Source organism: Aaosphaeria arxii (assembly GCF_010015735.1).
Source record: "Aaosphaeria arxii CBS 175.79 unplaced genomic scaffold BU24scaffold_6, whole genome shotgun sequence".
NCBI lineage: Eukaryota > Fungi > Ascomycota > Dothideomycetes > Pleosporales > Aaosphaeria > Aaosphaeria arxii.
In genome coordinates this window covers 1,444,337-1,460,505 of record NW_022983479.1, presented here as the reverse complement: position 1 = coordinate 1,460,505, position 16,169 = coordinate 1,444,337, and the positions used below count along the sequence as shown (strand labels likewise).

The 16,169-nt window shown below is 47.5% G+C and overlaps 5 protein-coding genes across 5 annotated transcripts; 2 read left to right on the top strand and 3 right to left on the bottom strand.

Moving 5' to 3' along the window:
* The first annotated feature begins 596 nt into the window (after window positions 1-596).
* Window positions 597-1,583, top strand: BU24DRAFT_424599 (uncharacterized protein). Its single transcript, XM_033528546.1, has 3 exons — window positions 597-829; window positions 880-943; window positions 1,006-1,583. Exons 1-3 carry the CDS (start codon window positions 641-643, stop codon window positions 1,194-1,196), a joined length of 444 nt encoding a protein of 147 aa, XP_033381940.1. The 5' UTR covers window positions 597-640; the 3' UTR covers window positions 1,197-1,583.
* On the bottom strand, window positions 1,440-3,251 carry BU24DRAFT_241034 (uncharacterized protein). Its single transcript, XM_033522276.1, has 2 exons — window positions 1,694-3,251; window positions 1,440-1,638 (listed from the first exon to the last, which is right to left on the bottom strand). The coding sequence occupies exon 1, from the start codon at window positions 3,134-3,136 to the stop codon at window positions 1,703-1,705; it is 1,434 nt and encodes a 477-aa protein (XP_033381939.1). The 5' UTR covers window positions 3,137-3,251; the 3' UTR covers window positions 1,440-1,638; window positions 1,694-1,702.
* A 2,029-nt stretch (window positions 3,252-5,280) lies between these two features.
* BU24DRAFT_464365 (uncharacterized protein) lies at window positions 5,281-5,643 on the bottom strand (the record flags this gene model as incomplete). Its single annotated transcript, XM_033532197.1, has 2 exons — window positions 5,281-5,310; window positions 5,368-5,643. 2 exons carry the CDS (start codon window positions 5,641-5,643, stop codon window positions 5,281-5,283), a joined length of 306 nt encoding a protein of 101 aa, XP_033381938.1.
* Window positions 5,644-10,357: 4,714 nt separating this feature from the next.
* Window positions 10,358-11,382, top strand: BU24DRAFT_312480 (uncharacterized protein; the record flags this gene model as incomplete). Its single annotated transcript, XM_033522838.1, has 5 exons — window positions 10,358-10,501; window positions 10,557-10,593; window positions 10,646-10,713; window positions 10,760-11,133; window positions 11,184-11,382. Coding segments are annotated over 5 exons (822 nt in total), but the record flags the coding sequence as incomplete, so codon positions are not given.
* A 1,761-nt stretch (window positions 11,383-13,143) lies between these two features.
* Window positions 13,144-15,458, bottom strand: BU24DRAFT_373107 (fumarylacetoacetate hydrolase-like protein). Its single transcript, XM_033524523.1, has 4 exons — window positions 14,937-15,458; window positions 14,628-14,870; window positions 14,396-14,575; window positions 13,144-14,339 (listed from the first exon to the last, which is right to left on the bottom strand). The coding sequence occupies exons 1-4, from the start codon at window positions 15,273-15,275 to the stop codon at window positions 13,347-13,349; spliced, it is 1,755 nt and encodes a 584-aa protein (XP_033381936.1). The 5' UTR covers window positions 15,276-15,458; the 3' UTR covers window positions 13,144-13,346.
* Window positions 15,459-16,169: the final 711 nt, after the last annotated feature.

Sequence of the window (16,169 nt, the reverse complement as noted above, 5' to 3'; positions counted from 1 at the left end):
AGCTGCGACGACTGTTCTCGATGCCAGAACTGCACTGATTGTGGAAATTGTACACGCTGTCAAAATTGCAAGGGCTGCGACAACTGTACCTCATGCCAGAACTGCGTCGATTGTGTTGATTGTGTAAAGTAAGATCCTCTATCCTCCTTGAAAATGCTACGGAAACTGAGCCATCTACAGCTGCCAGAATTGTACCAACTGTAGTGGGATAGAAAATGGTGCCAATCTACATAATGTCCACAGGTGATGGAATTCGGAAGGGTATATAGTTCCAGAGTGTGCAACGACGGAATGGGGACTCTTCCATGCATGCTTGAGTCCCACATTGCTGAGCTAGAGTTATATGTCTGACAACCAATAAACATATTGGCATATGTGAATGTGACCTCAAAATTCGTTCATCATAAAGCTGAAGGCAAGGCAGCGAATTTTGTTCTTGTTTTGCTATCGTTAAAGAAAAGGACAGTGAAGCAAGCAAAGTTACACAGCCAATAGCAAACAAGAGATGTTGCACCGACGAGGTATGGGGATGGGGGCGGTACAGCAAGCTAAGAGAGTAAGCGCCCGTGGCTCCACTCCAAGTGCCCGCAAAGCTTCGCATCTCTGTATTGACTTCATACAATCCAACCCCCTTGCAACCATGTCAAAATTCACATTCTGGAAAGGCTTCGCGGATGCTGCCGTTGGTGTCATTCTTCTCACAAAGCCAGAGCTCATATATCACAGTGCTGTTGCGAAAACATTGCATCGGCTGAGTGGATTACGACTTCCAAACCCGCATCCGACAGCTGAGGATGCGATATCATCTCAACATGCCGTAGCGATAATGGTAAGGTGAACAAAACGTGCTGTAATTGTTATATGCTGAAGTTATTCAAGGTCATCGCGGTAGGAGTGGGTCATATGCGAGCATCATCTGAGCGCAAAGCTTTGCCACCGATTGGTATGCGCCTCGTCCAAGGGCTCCAGTAAATGCGAAGCGTTCTTGCTGATATATGCATCCAGTCCTCATGAATCTGATATGGTCACTTCTAGCTCTTGGCACCGTGGTCTTGAAGCCACACAGGGCTACAAGTGCACTGCTCATGACAGGGATAAACCACGCTGTGTTCGCAACGATCATGATTTTGAGAGCACGACTGTCGGTTTTGGGGGTCCTAGGAATCAAAGGCGGAGTTTTGAATAAGTCAGAATGATTGATTGAGTAGAGAGAGCTTTGGCTTCGAAACATTTCCAGGAGATTGCTGTACGGAATACTCTGGAATGGGTTTCTCCGGCGACATATCAAGCACTTTTAATAGTTATAACACAGCGTCATCAGTAATTAATTGCACCATCACAAAAGCACAAGGGAAGATGAAAGAAAAGTGTTATGTTGGATGGAAAGTCATATAATCAGCTACAATCCCCATTCACAGACAGCCGAAGTAGTCTGCTTCTGGGGAGAACTTCGATTTATATATACTTTTCGGAGACAGTTTGAAACTGTGGTTGGGATTTGCAAGGCCATTCTTAGATGGCAACGTGTCTTGCAAATCGGAACAAAATATCAGGTCGCTAGAAAAAAAAAACATGAATATGTGGGGAATTGTTGCATCCCGTTCAGTGGTCTTCCATATATCGCCAGTGAAGACACCCCTGTAAGAGTTCGTTAGCTTATCGAGACTGTCTGTGGGGAATGGAATTATCTTACGTTTCGTCCTCATGACCTCAATCGATCATCAATAATAATTATTGGAGACCCGGAGCCATTCGTATATGTCGATGGCGTGGTGGTTGCAGCTCCAGTTTGCTGCTGCAAAGCCAACTCGGGTTGACCCTCTAGAACCTTCTCGTCATTACTAGGTGATGTAGTTGCGTTCTTTTGTTGAGCTAATGCGAGCTTTCTCAATCTTCCTTCCTCATAAAGAGCCATCCGAGCTGCTTTGCGACCGCCCTTTGCAACTGTCTGCGTCTGGTAGGCTTCACGCCGAACCCTAGCCTCTTCCCTGATACGCTCTTCTTCTTCTATTTCGGCTGCACTCAGAACCTTCTCCTTTATGACTCTGGGACATCGTGGCTTCTTGGCCTTGGGTCCATTCTCAGTATCATCTGCGAGGTGGTCTCCCTTCCTTTTCAGTGAACCGGCGACATTGCTATCGTTATTGTCCTTTTCGGTCGTGTCGCTATTTTGTTGCTTTGTAGCAGTACCGTCGTTCATAGCATCCTGAGACATTTCAGTCTGCTTAGTCTCTCTGGGTGCTCGGGGCTTTCTAGGCTGTTTGGGATTCTGTTGCCACTTCAGCTTTCGCTTCGGAGGTGGTGGAGGTGGAGGCACGCCATTCTCTTTTACGTAGGCCACGGTGTTGAATAGATCCTGGCACACTGCTAGAGAATTGCTGACTAGCTCCTGGTTGTTTTGGTACCACTGCGTATAGTTGTTTCTAACCATATCGAGTGATAGATCAGGGACTTCCTCGAACTGCACTTCAACATTCTTTGGATAGTCCTTGACGAGCGAGACAAGTCGTGCGTGCAAGGATGAGTAGTGACCAGCTGCCGTATAGAGATCCATTTTCATCTTGATACGGATCGTGAAGTGGCTGCCGGGATTGTACTGCGACAAGGTGTGCTTGACAATATCTCGAATGTTGTCAGCCCACACTTCGGCCTCGCGTATAGGCCCGATGGGCTCATGTTCGATCAGAGTAATCTTCAATGGCCGCTTCCTTGCCTTAACGTCGGTCTTGCCGTCGCTGTTGATGAACTCGTTTCGAAATGTCTTGCCGTTCCTCCAGATGTGGCATTTTGATGCAGCACTGGAGCGCTGAAACAGTCTGGTTACCTCCGTCATGTGATAGCCATCCTGACGGACAAGCTTCTTGGAAGTAACACCCTCTACGCTTATGCGGTTCTGGTCCGTGTACTCCCCATTCCATACAATGTGCATGGTGTCTTTCCATTCAACATGCTGATACTGTTGGGGACACGGGTCGCACTCGAAGATAACTCTAGCACGGTACTTATCGTAATCAAGATCGTTTGGTTCGAGAACCTCGTATTTGATAGGCTCTTTCGAGGACGGAGGGACCGGTTCTGAGATCTCGTGTGGGCTTCCTGCGGATGAAGCGAAAAGGATGTCAGCACCAACGACCATACTATTGTAATATATCTTCCATACCTGAAGAAGGATCGGAGGCAGTAGAAGGGAGTGCCATCTGAAGGCGATATTTCTCCCCCGCTTCCTTCAGATTAGCCTCACAAAATTCTGCACGCTGCCTTGCGTTCTTCATAGCATTCCACTTTTCGTCGTTCCCGGCCCATTCTCTCCGCTGATCTTCTGCTGTCGGCCTCTTAAGGCGCTTCCTCTCCTTTCGGTCCTCGTCCGCAACGATTTCTCTCCACTCTTGCTCGCGCTGCCTTTTCAGGAACTCCTCTTCGGTAAGTCCGTATGTCGTAATAGTCTCGAGATCCTCAAGTGGCGGAGGGAAATCGGAAGCCAGACCAATGGCACCCTCTCCTTCGTCTTGCTCCGAGACAAGGATTGAATTATCCGCGCTCGGTACTGAGGTTGGGTCGGTTGATGCCGTATCATCTAAGTGTGAAAGAGGAGAACGTGTTCCGGCTTCCCCTGAGGAGCATGATTGTTCGGAAGTGGGAGAGGGTGGCTGCTCGATAATTGAGGACAAATCCTCTTCAAACGCACCCTCAAGCAACGTAGCGAGGGCAAGCTCGTCAGGTGAGGGATTCTCTTCATTGGTTTTAGATGGCTCTTCAAAAAGAGCCTGTTCACTCGTCAAAGCCTGAGCAATTTCCTCAGGGGAGAGGGATAGCTCATCTGATGAATCTTCATAGCACGCTTGTTCAGTTTCCCAAGTTAGAATCTCCCCAGCGGAGAGGAGTTGTTCGTCACTACCTGGTGTGTCCTGTGTAAACTCGTCTTGTTCATCGCCACTTGGTTCATCTTGTAGAAAGGCATCTTCAAGCGCCGCAGCTAGTGCGATCTCCTTAGGGGAGGGAGATTCTTTAATAGCTTCAGCGGCGGTAGGGGCACTATTGTTGGATGCCGTGCCTACAGCAGCCTCTTTAGAGGATTGATGTTTGACCTTATTAGAGTTTGCTCCCTTTGTGACTTTGGCTGTGGAGCGGGGTTCCTTCTTCTGGTATTTCCTTTTGGGAGCATCGTTGTCGATGCTGGTTTCCGATTCCTTGCGCTTGCGGGTCGCCGTTACTTCAGCAGTGGAAGCATTTTCGATGTGACAGGGTTGGTGCGATGACTTCTGGTGTTTAGCAGTACGACTAACATCGTCCAGATCTGCCTCATCCATCTTGCGCTTTCTCGGTGCCATTGTGGCAGTGGGGAAGTTGCTTAGAGTATACCACTATATCTAAGTTAGACAGTGATAGATAGCCGGTACTGAGACAAACTTTGACTTACAAGTGTAAGGACTGAGGATGGTGCAGTTGGTGATACCACTCGTTCAAGTAGGACGCCTAGGCCTAGTTGTAGGTGTCCAAGCTGTAGGACTCTAGACTGAAGATATCAAAGTGGGGGTTGCAAATTCTCAAATTTGAGGTCGCAAATAGCTGGTTGTAGTTGTGGGAGGGAAGAGGAGAAGGTAGGGGGAGTAGATGTAAATTGAACAGACACCCTAGTCTGTGGCGGGTCTTTCACTCCCAAGTGAAGGTAAATCACCTATGGGAGCTAGGCAGCGGAGAGTGATTCAACTTCTACTGGCTCACACTCTTCACTATTTTCCCAGAAGGGAACCATCGCCCCAGTTAAGCTTCTTTCCAATAGCATCTGATAGCGTATTCGGCGCAACCTGCCTGCAAAACATGCATTGTGAATCATCTACAAGCTTCGCTACAAACAATTTAACCCATATCCTTTGGGAAGCTTCCTGTTGTTTGCTTTTGGCATTCAAATGCTGATTTCAAATTTGATTTCGACGAATATGTTGCACTCCTCTTGACTGTCACTTGTGTGATTCTGGAAGCTTTATTCTAAGCGTTATAGCTCGTTTACATTAAGAAATTACATTTGGTCACATTACACTGCAAAAATAACGATATTTAGTTACTCAGACGTTCTATTAGTCATGTTTAGCTACGTTCAGCAAAGGTTGAAACCAAATAGAACCGTCTTCACATCCCCAAGTCCATTTGTTTGGTGTAGAGATACCGCTCCAGAACCCGATAGTCTTGATCTAAGCCGTTTTCGAATGCTTGTTGTGCGGATTCCAGTTGTCGGTGAGATGAAATGTTGTTCCACTTCCCGGATAGTGTGTTGCAGATCCTCTAGCAGATGTTGAAGCCGCAGTGCTTGCACTGGTATATTAGTAACAAACGTTCATGAGCTACCGCAGTGTGTATGAATGTACTTACGAGGTCATGAGGGAGAAAGTGACAAGTCTCGATCTGGCATGAACGATCACATGCAGCCGGGTCGAACCACCACCAGCAGGACTTCTTGCAGTTGTCGAAATGCTCGCGGCACAACTTGCAGCCCTTGTCTGGATCACCGGCTTGCTCAGCCGGAGGAGATGCTTGCTTAGCTGGAGGAGCAGACTGCTCAGCCGGATGAACTGACTGTCCCATCGGAGGAGCGGCCATGGTGGTAGCAGCGAAGGCCATCATGAGGAAGACTGTGACGATCTTCATGATGTACGGAAAGGTTGAAGTTGTTGTAAGGTATGTAGATACTCGTGTGTGAAGGTACTGAGGAAGTAGGTTGTTGAAGAGTGGGTTGGTAGAAGTGATGAGAATGAGAGAAGAAGAGAGGGAGCAAAACACCAAAAGGCAGCTCTTTAGTAGACATAGACTGAAGGCAGAAGTGGTCATTGCGCAAAGTGAATACCGGAAGCTCTCCTACAGCATTGCCAAGCGCGACGAAGTGATTGTAATCCAATAGATAGGTACTATACACCGACTTTGCTCTACGTCATGGAACCTGCTTCGCTGGGGCGCAGATGATATAGCAGATCTAGGTACAAGATCACATGCCATCTACCAAGTCACAGAATATCTCCAACATGGTCCCCCTTTTGGAGTATATATAGTTCTCAAATTGTAAGGCTTGTATCCTTCGGGATCAGGTAAGTCTTGCGTTTCCTTGGTTCAGTTAGTTAGTTCCTATCACCACTCTTTACAATTACCTCCAAGTCGACAAAATGTGGTTGTTGTGGCAGACACCCCCGGTTCGATTCTCAGAGCCGTTACGAGCCCTCTTTTTTTTGCAATTTTTGCACTTTTTTTTTGCTCCTCTGCATTCACCTTGTGAAGCCTACCAGGCTATACACAGCTAGCGTGAGCCTTGAACGGGTAGGGCTATTGTGTCTGAAGTGACCTACGTCTTCTTTTTTTCTTGTATCATGCTCTTGTTTTCCTGTCTTAGTGAGAATTACCTCGTTCATACTGAAACAGTGACCTTGGGATAACCGAGAGCTGCAGGCTTCTACAACACACAGACATTTCAGATCTTGTGTAGTACGGGCGTGCAGACAATTGAAAGCTGATGTACTTCACGCTGTTTTTTATTTGCTTTTCAAGGCCTAGGATCTTCATGATGTGGCTGGGCTGGTTGAACATGCTCCCTGCATGTAGCGACAGTGAGGTATTTCACTTCGAGTACTGGGTGGCATGTTCCCCACAGTCCAGTACGAATTCACTTGGACTTAAACCTATGTGCTGCTTTATGCAGTTAACACTTCCTTCTACAGCAACTGACAGCTCAGATTTTAGCATCTCTAGCGTATCACAGCGCCTTTTCGAGACACCTGGCAGCCACTATTGAACCCTCCAACGAGACTACACCAGAGCCCACGATCGGAATTATCACTGGGTCCTCTTTGTAACGAGCGCGTCTACGGATACCTCTAAATTCATGCATCATGTCCCCTACAGCATCTCTAGCGTATCACAGCACCTTTTCGAGACACCTGGCAGCCACTGTTGAACCCTCCAACGAGACTACACCAGAGTCCACGATCGGAAACATCACTGGAGCCTCTTTATAACAGGCACGTCCACAGGTACCTCTAAATTCATGCATCATGCTCCTCCTTACCACGTTGAACGGATTACAGCTTCGAGAATAGTTCTGCACTTGGTAGGAGACAAAATTGAACACACTGGAGGCTTTTGGGATAGAGACCTGTGCACTCTATAGACTATCTCAGGTACGCCTAACTGCAGGGGTTTTCGATTATCTGAAATACAAAACGCTCTAGTGTACCCCTGTCAGCTCTTGCCTTCTCCACTCACACGTTACTGACGAAACCTGTAATAAGTACTCCGACAGCTACGAAGTTCCCCGGTATTCACAATACAACCGAGCTATAGGTCATCTGCAGCGCCTCGTAAACCTCCTAGTTACTTCCTATTATCCAGCGCTTCGTGTCCACGATAACACCTCGGCCAGTCAAGGAAACAGCTATTAAGATCGAAGCGAGGTCCGACGCGAATATGTCTTGCACCTGCCAACCGAGAAAGTAGGGAGGATAAAGGCAGCGCACAGGCACAAGGAAATCATTGCTGTATACTTCAAAGTTGTCCTGTCGAAGTCGACTATCCCACCCTCGGCTACAAATTCATCTCTATACAAACAAGGCGTTCACCTGCCGCCCCTTACGGTGGAGCATGCCTCAGACAGACGCCCCTAAGGACACGACTACATACCTTGATAGCTAAGGATACACTGTGGCTCGAACAGTCTCCTCGAAGTCTATAGCAACGAGGAATTCGCTCTCCAAGCCAAAAGTTTGAGACTAGGCCTGCGCCATGAAGGTGGAGATGTGCCCATGTTACGGTTGAAGGAATCAAGCAATTGCGCTGCCAGGCAGCTGAGCCCCCTCAGAAGGGTACCTCTACATGTATCAAGGAATTATTAGAGGCATGTATCACATTTCTTCACTCTATACATGTCCCCGTTGACTTCTGGACGCGGAGTGGGCATAGTTGAAATGATGGGTGAATTGAAGATTTAGTCAGCCCTGACAGAAGGTCTCCCGAGGTCGTCGGAGCCTCTCATTATATCAACGCAGCCGTCTGTCAACAATGGAGAGTTTCATATTAGGTGCTTTGAGCTGTGTCCATCAACTGCTGATAACGGGGTGGCTGGCGAGAAAGTTCCAGAGTCTGCTGTAGACGGCCTATGCTGCTACCGTTGACCTTGAACAAAATACTGTAAGTACGCAAGGGCAAGGTAGACGTCTTTAAAAGGGCGAGTTCAGTGTCGTCTTCGGAAGCGCAGTCAATTTACAGATACCGTGCACTAAGTGCCAGAATTCCTTTTCTCTGGGGTCATTTCTGAACAAGAAAAGAAGTACTGCAACGATCAATAGCCTTCTTGGTGGGTCGCAAATCAAGTTGCACAACCCTCGCTAGTATCTCTACTTTATTTGCTGCAGCGGTGTACAACAGGCCTAGGTGGTAGACTATAGATCCGGACACTTTGCCCTGGTTATTTTAGGAACTATAGAGACGGCTTGGCACCTCATTGTAGTAAAACAAGACATCTGAGGCTATTCAGAAATCGCTATAGCACTAGGAGATGGTCTATACATACAAATTAGTGCATCTGAGAGATTCTGGGGTCAGTCTTCCTACCTCCGACAGTCTAACAACAATTGCGATTATTCACACGTCCTACCTATCTGCTAATTACTGGCTATGTTGGGAGAACATCCTACAATAGAGGCATCTACATACACTGCTATCTCGAATTGCAGAACTTAGAGTCGCTTTCTTTCAGCACGCTTGTCAGATCTACTGCAAGGCTTCAGCGTTGAATACCATATACCCTTGACGGCCTTCTCATGTCAATAGCAACAGCAGGACCAGGAGCAGCAGTAACGCAAAATATGAGGCACTTGTCATTCCAGTACTAAGTGATTGTAAAATCTACAGGTAGCGCATATAGTCTCGCTACATGCCCTGCATGAACGGGATCAACCTTCTGTGGAACGGGACAGTCCCGCCGCTACATGGGGGTTCAAGTAGCCAAGTTTGTGACCTCTCGTTTTTTCGCTTGCACGCATCCGCAAAATTTACACCAGGAGATTATCAGATCAAAGACAGGTTAGCGTAAGTAGGTTCAACTTACGCCTGAGGGACATGCAGGGTAGTAGTGCCTTGCCCCCAGGTTTTTACAACATGTAAGGAAGGCGATGTTGTTTAATTGCGCAATTACTCCACATTCAAAGTATTGCGCAAGCTCATGGTATCCTTCTGGAAAGATCGAAGCCTTGCTCATGTTGGAAAAGGCGAGAAATGTTTTGTATTCCTTATCAAAGGTCCTTTCTGGACTTTAGGAATGGTAACTTTAGGAATGGGAAAATCATCTCAATTGCAATAATTTCTGGAGATTATCGCTATGCGCTGTTTGTCAGTTCTAGCAACTACTTCATCTCCCAATTGGATAAGAGGTGTTGCAACCCAAACGACGTTCCTTCCACCATTGAGGTCTAGTTTAGAAATCATAAGACCATTACCTTGTAATGAAGGGTTCGCCGCGACTCCGAAACCTGTCAATGTCGGTTGTGGGATAGCCTTTCAAGGTGAATGACGCAAGGTGTTGACAGATCCTGCCTCAGTTATGTTCATGTGGTGGCTACATGCATATGAAGATACTACTTCTACGCAACTTTTCAATGCTTTGCGTGTAGAACATGGGCTCAGGGACGAGGTGAATGTAACGATTCACCCAATGACGGTCGTCAATGTGGGGTTAACCGCGAATCCTGCTGCTTTAGCGACATGGCGCATGTCGAGGCTAAATGGATAATATAGTCATGGCACACTATATGTGATTCCATGAGTCGCGAAGCACCAAAGCTGTTTCTTGGCGGAATGTAAGAGTGTGCATCTTCCTCGAACCAGGCGATATGGGGTCAAGCGTGAAGTGAAACTGTAGGCATAGCTTACAAGTCACACAGGCACCTCTACCACAGCTTCCCAATTAGACTGCTCCTAATTCTCTCCTCAAACTCTATTCCAAGATGCTACATGTTGAGGCGTCCTGGCGCGGTGTTCAATTACTTGATATGGAGGAAAATCGAAAACGTCCTGAGGTCAAAGACATGGTCGTGCAGATACTGCAATCCTGACACAATGCCTCATGATCTGCAAAGTCTCTTCCGCGCCTGTTGCAATCATTATTACGAGGCCTAGGCAAGGAAGTGTAGGGAAGCGCAAAGCTGATAGCTATATTATATCCAGTTGCCCATTCGCAAGACCTATAATAGAAGCACAGGGCTTTTAGGCCAAGATTCTTCTTCACTTTGCATGAGTCTTGCATAATCGAGTTCGAGATCTTTTCTGTGCTGTGTGCTTCTTTGCGATGTCGCAAACTGCAGAATTTAGCGCAGCATACTTGGGTGCAAACAAAGGCCCCCAGGTACTGGCCATCATCATCATTTTTCCTTGTCTCTCCTTGATTGTTGTCAGTCTGCGACTGTACACCAGAATTCAGATTGTGCGAAATCCATCTTGGGAAGATTTCGCCATACTCCTCGCATTGGTAAGTCTTTCACGGTTATGAAGATTTTAGCCGCAGCACTCATGACTCGTAATAGGTCTTCTCAATTGCAACTTCAATATGTCAAGGGACTCGTATGTAGCATACTTCTATCATTTGCGCCAATGAAGCTAATGGGATAAACAGAAGTATACAATGGCATGGGACGACATATCCAAGCACTGACGATGGAGCAAGGGATTGGCTCATTGAAGGTATCTAGCGCTCATTCCCACCTCTTATCAAAATTAACATACCCAGGCTCTGTTCGCGAGCATCATGATGTATAATTTTGGCCTTACATTAACCAAAGTATCCATCATTCTGCAGTATCTCCGCATTACCATCGACAAAGCAGTGCGGAAATGGTGCTTCGCTCTCCTATACTTCACCCTGCTCAACTGCTTCCAGACTTTCATGACTGGAATATTTTCATGTTATCCGGTCGCAAAGTTCTGGGATGATCGCATCCCCGGCGGCTGCGTGAACAAGCCAGCATTATGGTATGCAAATGCGGCCATCAACATCACCCAAGATATATGGCTCATTGTGCTTCCGGGTTTCATTCTCAGAAAACTCGTTCTCCCTCGCAGAGAGAAAATAAGTTTGATGTTGATTCTTGGACTCGGTGGATTGTAAGCGTTCACCCATGTATCTGTCATACTAATAGCTAACGATCCGGCAGTGCAAGTCTCGCATCCGTACTTCGACTTCATGCGTTGTACATTGTCGCAAAAAGCAAAGACATCACCTGGGACAATCCCGGAACTGCCACATGGTCTGCGATGGAACTAAACATCGGCATCATCTGCGCTTCGTTGCCGACACTAAGAGCCTTCCTTGTCAAGTTCTTTCCCAATACGTTCACATCATCAGTTGTAGGGTTTCACCAAGGTTATCACTCTAACCAGAGTGGCGAAAGTACTGGACGCCGCCTCCTTCGACGGAGTCCGATTCCTCAAGCCCCCGCCAACGGAATCATCGTCATCAAGAATGAGGTCGATATTGAAAGTGCACGTCCAACTTTTCTGGCCAGTGATTCTGAGGCTGAAAGTGGTCCACGACCTCCTCAGATGGCCCAACTGGGGCATTGAATTCTTTCTTTGATGCAATTTTTTCATCCGCAGACGCTCTAGAATATGTGGATCTTAATAGGCATGGCCAGTTTTCTCTGTAGTACATTTCAATCTTTCAGCTACAATTTCGAGTTCGTTGAGGTGTCAATCACTGAGATGATGCGCATATGAGACCTTAGGGGGAATGAATCATGGGTTATAATGACCAGAAACGTAAACACAATTTAATTAATTCCTTCTATCTGTCGTGCTCTACGCTAATGATGCAAAAACGATCCCCTCTGCTCACCCCGGATCGTGAGGAATCCACAACTCTCTAGCGGATGGATCTACAAACAGTACCACGTTTTTCGAGTCTTAGCTGCTTCAAGTCCAGGCACAAACTTAGGGACATTTTTCGGGCACACGGAACAGTGCCACACATGGCCTCGGCGAAGCCGACATGATCGTCGCGGTACCAAGTCCAGCAGCAAATAGACTGCAGCAACGTTTCGACCTGACCACTTGCCACATTAGCCCATGTCCCCGGTTTGACCTCTCCACGAGCTGCATGCAGGAGAATCTGTGGAGTGCGTCGCCAAGGCTTGAACATGGGGTCAACATGCGTGTTATATGGTAGCCCGGAAGAAATGACGAGGAAGGAAAATGCAGGCTGATTCTTCAATCGGTGTAGGCACAGTTGCTAAAATTCCTTTGCGAAGAAAATGATCATGCTGAAATGCAATATTGGGATGTCAGTCTGAGCATAAAGAAGGTTGCTTGTTTGGCGACCTGCGTCGTGCATTAAGCACTAATAGTCTCGAGGGGCCAACCAGGAGTGTCAGGGTTTTTAATGTGCGATAGAATGGTCATATTAGCACTGCAAGAAAATAGAAGCCTTGTAATACGCCCTTGGGCTGTTTGTGATTGGTTTCTGTTATTCATTTTCTCATGTGCTGGAAGAAATCATCCGCCTGGAGAACACTGTCATTTGCCCTCGAGCTTCTCCAGGAATACGCAAGTTATCAAACAGCAGGAGCAACGACTGATCGTTAAAGGCGTTGCATCAAAATGCGTTCAAATTAATATAAAACTTTATTCCCACAAATCTTAGCTTAACTAAAGCTTTCGCCTCCCACCGCTGATCAAACTCTTGAACATACAGCCCTCAACCGCAATCCAGGTCGCTGGGGGCGGGGCACGGATGGGGTATATCCCTGATCCAACGCTCCATAACAGACGGACTAATTGTCGCCACGACCGGCTCCTCCCGGTACTGCAAGAAGCATATTTGATTACATGCATAAGATGATGGTCGAACTGCAGCGCTGGATAAATGAACTGTGGGGAAATCCAGGTAAGATGCTTCTTTTTGTGCTCGGGGGTGCTATAGCAGGGAAGTATCTCAAGAGATAATATAATGGATTTCCATGGGCACAGTGCTGTCTTTCGACCGAGTGTGCGATCGGTCAATATTTCAAACCTTGTTCCTAGCTTCACTTCAATTTAATCACAGAAACAAGAGGGGGTTCGCAATGGTACGCAGTCTTTCTCACCGCTCCCATGACGCGAAGCACCATCACATACTGGATGCATTGTAGGGTGCATTGTGAGCGGGAGAAATAGCCCATGGAAACACTAGGTAATGGCTTCTGCCTGAGGTTCGTTCCAATCGGCGCCTGTCCTATACTGAATGCACGATCTTTTGTATCTAGGCAGACGAAGCTAATGAGTCGTGAACCTACAGTCTTTTACTCATCAATCTGCAAGCCAACTGCAGTCATGCGCCTACACTACAAGAACCCCGTGATCGCATTCACCACACCCTGAAGATCCTCAAAAACATGCCAATGTCCGACCCCCTCCAGCACTTCCAATCCCGCATTTCCTCCCAGCGACCCAACAACATACCTCTTGCACAAGTCCGGCGGCGATATCTGGTCGTCACTCCCCGTTACAATCAGCGTCTTCGTATGCAGAGCCGCAAAGTCGAGGGTCTCGCTTTCCGCAAGAGCCGTGCAAGCTTTGGCGTAGCCCTCGGGATCCTGTCCGAGCAGTGCCATTCGCAGAGCTGATGCGACGATGGGGTTGGATGCTGTCGTCTTTGCTGAGATGGCGAGGGAGACGATGGTGTCTGCGATGGATGGTATGCCTTGTGTGCGGACGGTAGCTGCGAAGTCATGGAACGCCTGGACGGATGCTTCTGGGAGGGGAGACGGCGGGGGTCCGAAGAGGACGAGCTTTGAGACTTTTTCCGGGTGACGGAGGGCGAATTGTACTGCGATGAGGCACCCGAGCGAGTGTCCGACAATCGTAGCTCCGGATCTGATGTCTGCGTGCTGGAACACGCCGTCCAGGTCTTCGGCGAATGATTCGATGCTGAGCTTGCTCAAAGGTGAGGTCGGAGACAGTCCGTGGCCTTCGAGATCGAGCAAGTGCAAGGAATGGCGTCTTTCAATTCCTGTGGATTGAATGAGGGGTGCGAAATACTCATGGCTTCCTCCAAGACCATGCACGAAGACGATAGGCGGTTTGTCACTTGAGCCGAGCGACTTGTAATATAAGGGCTTCTTGTTGATCTGTGTCAGCACGGATGAGCCTGCTGTTTTAGTGGCATTGGTAGATGTGAGATGTGTCCTTCTCTCTACCTGACTTCTAGTAGGATTCGCGGATCCCACATCTGCGATGCGATTAGTCAGGGTACCCAAGCCATTAATTGATACGGCTATTGTGTCCCCAGGCTTGAGGTATACAGGCGGCGTTCTTCCAATGCCAACACCGGCAGGCTGTAGCGGTGTAAGCTTTGGTATTTTGATTGTATATGATTCGATACTTTGCTTACCGTTCCAGTTGCAAGAACATCTCCAGGCACTAGTGTTTGTCCTTCGGACATCGTCTTGATCAAGTAAGGTATGGAGAAAATGAGGTCATCTGTGGTAGCATTCTGACGAAGCTCGCCATTGACATATGTCTGTACCCGAAGGACTTTATCGAGTTTTGATGCTGGAACAGCGATAGGGCCCTATTTTAATAATTGAGCATTCACAACTTCATAATCTAGTGATCTTACGCACCATTGGGCAAAAGGTGTCTGGTGACTTGCCGATGTAGAACTGCTTGTGGTCGCGCTGTCTTTCACGTGCGGTCATATCATTGATGATCGTGTAACCCCAGACATGGTCTAGGGCTTCTGCTTCAGAGATGCGGAAGCCAGGTTTTCCGATAATGACGCCGATTTCACCTTCATAGTCTGCGGTTTGGGTAAACTCTGGATGAGGGTAGATTTCTTCGCCATCTGCGATAATCGATGTGAACCTCTGTGTAGTTGAACGATATCGAAGTCAGTCTGTGTCTTATGGGTGGGTCGTACGTGGCCGACTGACTTTGGTAAAGATGACAGGATGCGATGGCTGATCGACCTTGTCGGAGCTGTCGAATCCAGAGCTATTGAACTCCTTCGCATGTTCCGCATAGTTCTTCCCTACGCAAAGTACATCGCGTCCTGTGAGTGGGGGTAGGATCTTCGTCGTCGAAGCTGCTAGTGGCTCGCCAGCGCTAATGATATTGTCCTCGCCCACTTCAATGACTTGGTAGAGGTTTTCGACAGAGGTTCCAGACTTGAAGCTCAGAGGCCTAATTGTCTGATTGGACAGATCAAAATGCCCGATCCGTTCTTGATATGTCCTAGGATCTTGGTATGCGACATAGTTTGTGTAGCTCATGGTTCGAGCTAGGTTCGACGTGATGATCGTGTGAGCGTACTCGATTCGATGCCAAGCCTCGAAGGATCAACCTAGAAGTCTCGAGGAACAATGTAACTCTCTAATTCTCGTTTGGGATGTCGCTTGGATATGTTGAAAGGTACAGCTCGTAGGTGGAAAATCACAATTGAACGCTGCGGGGTAATGTTGTTGTTTGTTAGCCGGATTTGCGTGATAGTGGAGAACTAGTCACCAGGGTTGGCATCAACCCTTGAAGCTCCCCCATCAGCGAAAATCGGGATTGATATCCCGACACTTCGTATCGTGAAGGATCGCCATGGCATTGTAGACTCAAAGATCCCAAAATGATACCTCGTATTGCAATTCGTGGTATGATTCAATTTATGAATCCTGATTACATATACTGCTAGCCGGCAATCCATTTGTGCTGCGAGCATCATTCTATAATGATTATTCACGTTCCTACGCCCATAGCCTTTTCGCACATGGGTTTTGTCGCAAAGCTAAGGGTTGTTTTTTTCCTTTGGCGTGAATACATTGCTAACTATGACCAAGCAAGTGCATCCTCCCCCGAGCAAAATTAGATATCAGTCTGCCCTAAATCCCGAAGGAATGTATATGGAATGATGTGTCGAAGGCAATGATACCTTAGACCTGAGTAGTGCGAAACTATTCACACCATGATCCATAGTCTTGGAGACGGACATTCTTCCTGATGGGTTTACTCATCGGAGGCTATTGGAGTTGACAGTGTGACAGCTCCCCTTGGTGCTCTGTGCGGGAAGTTCCGGTTCATTTTCAAGTGGCATCTGATAAAAATTTCTAGCCCTGAACTACTAATACTGGGTCGGATTCTCTCGCCACTACCCGGACCAGAGAAAGATTTTGGTCTAG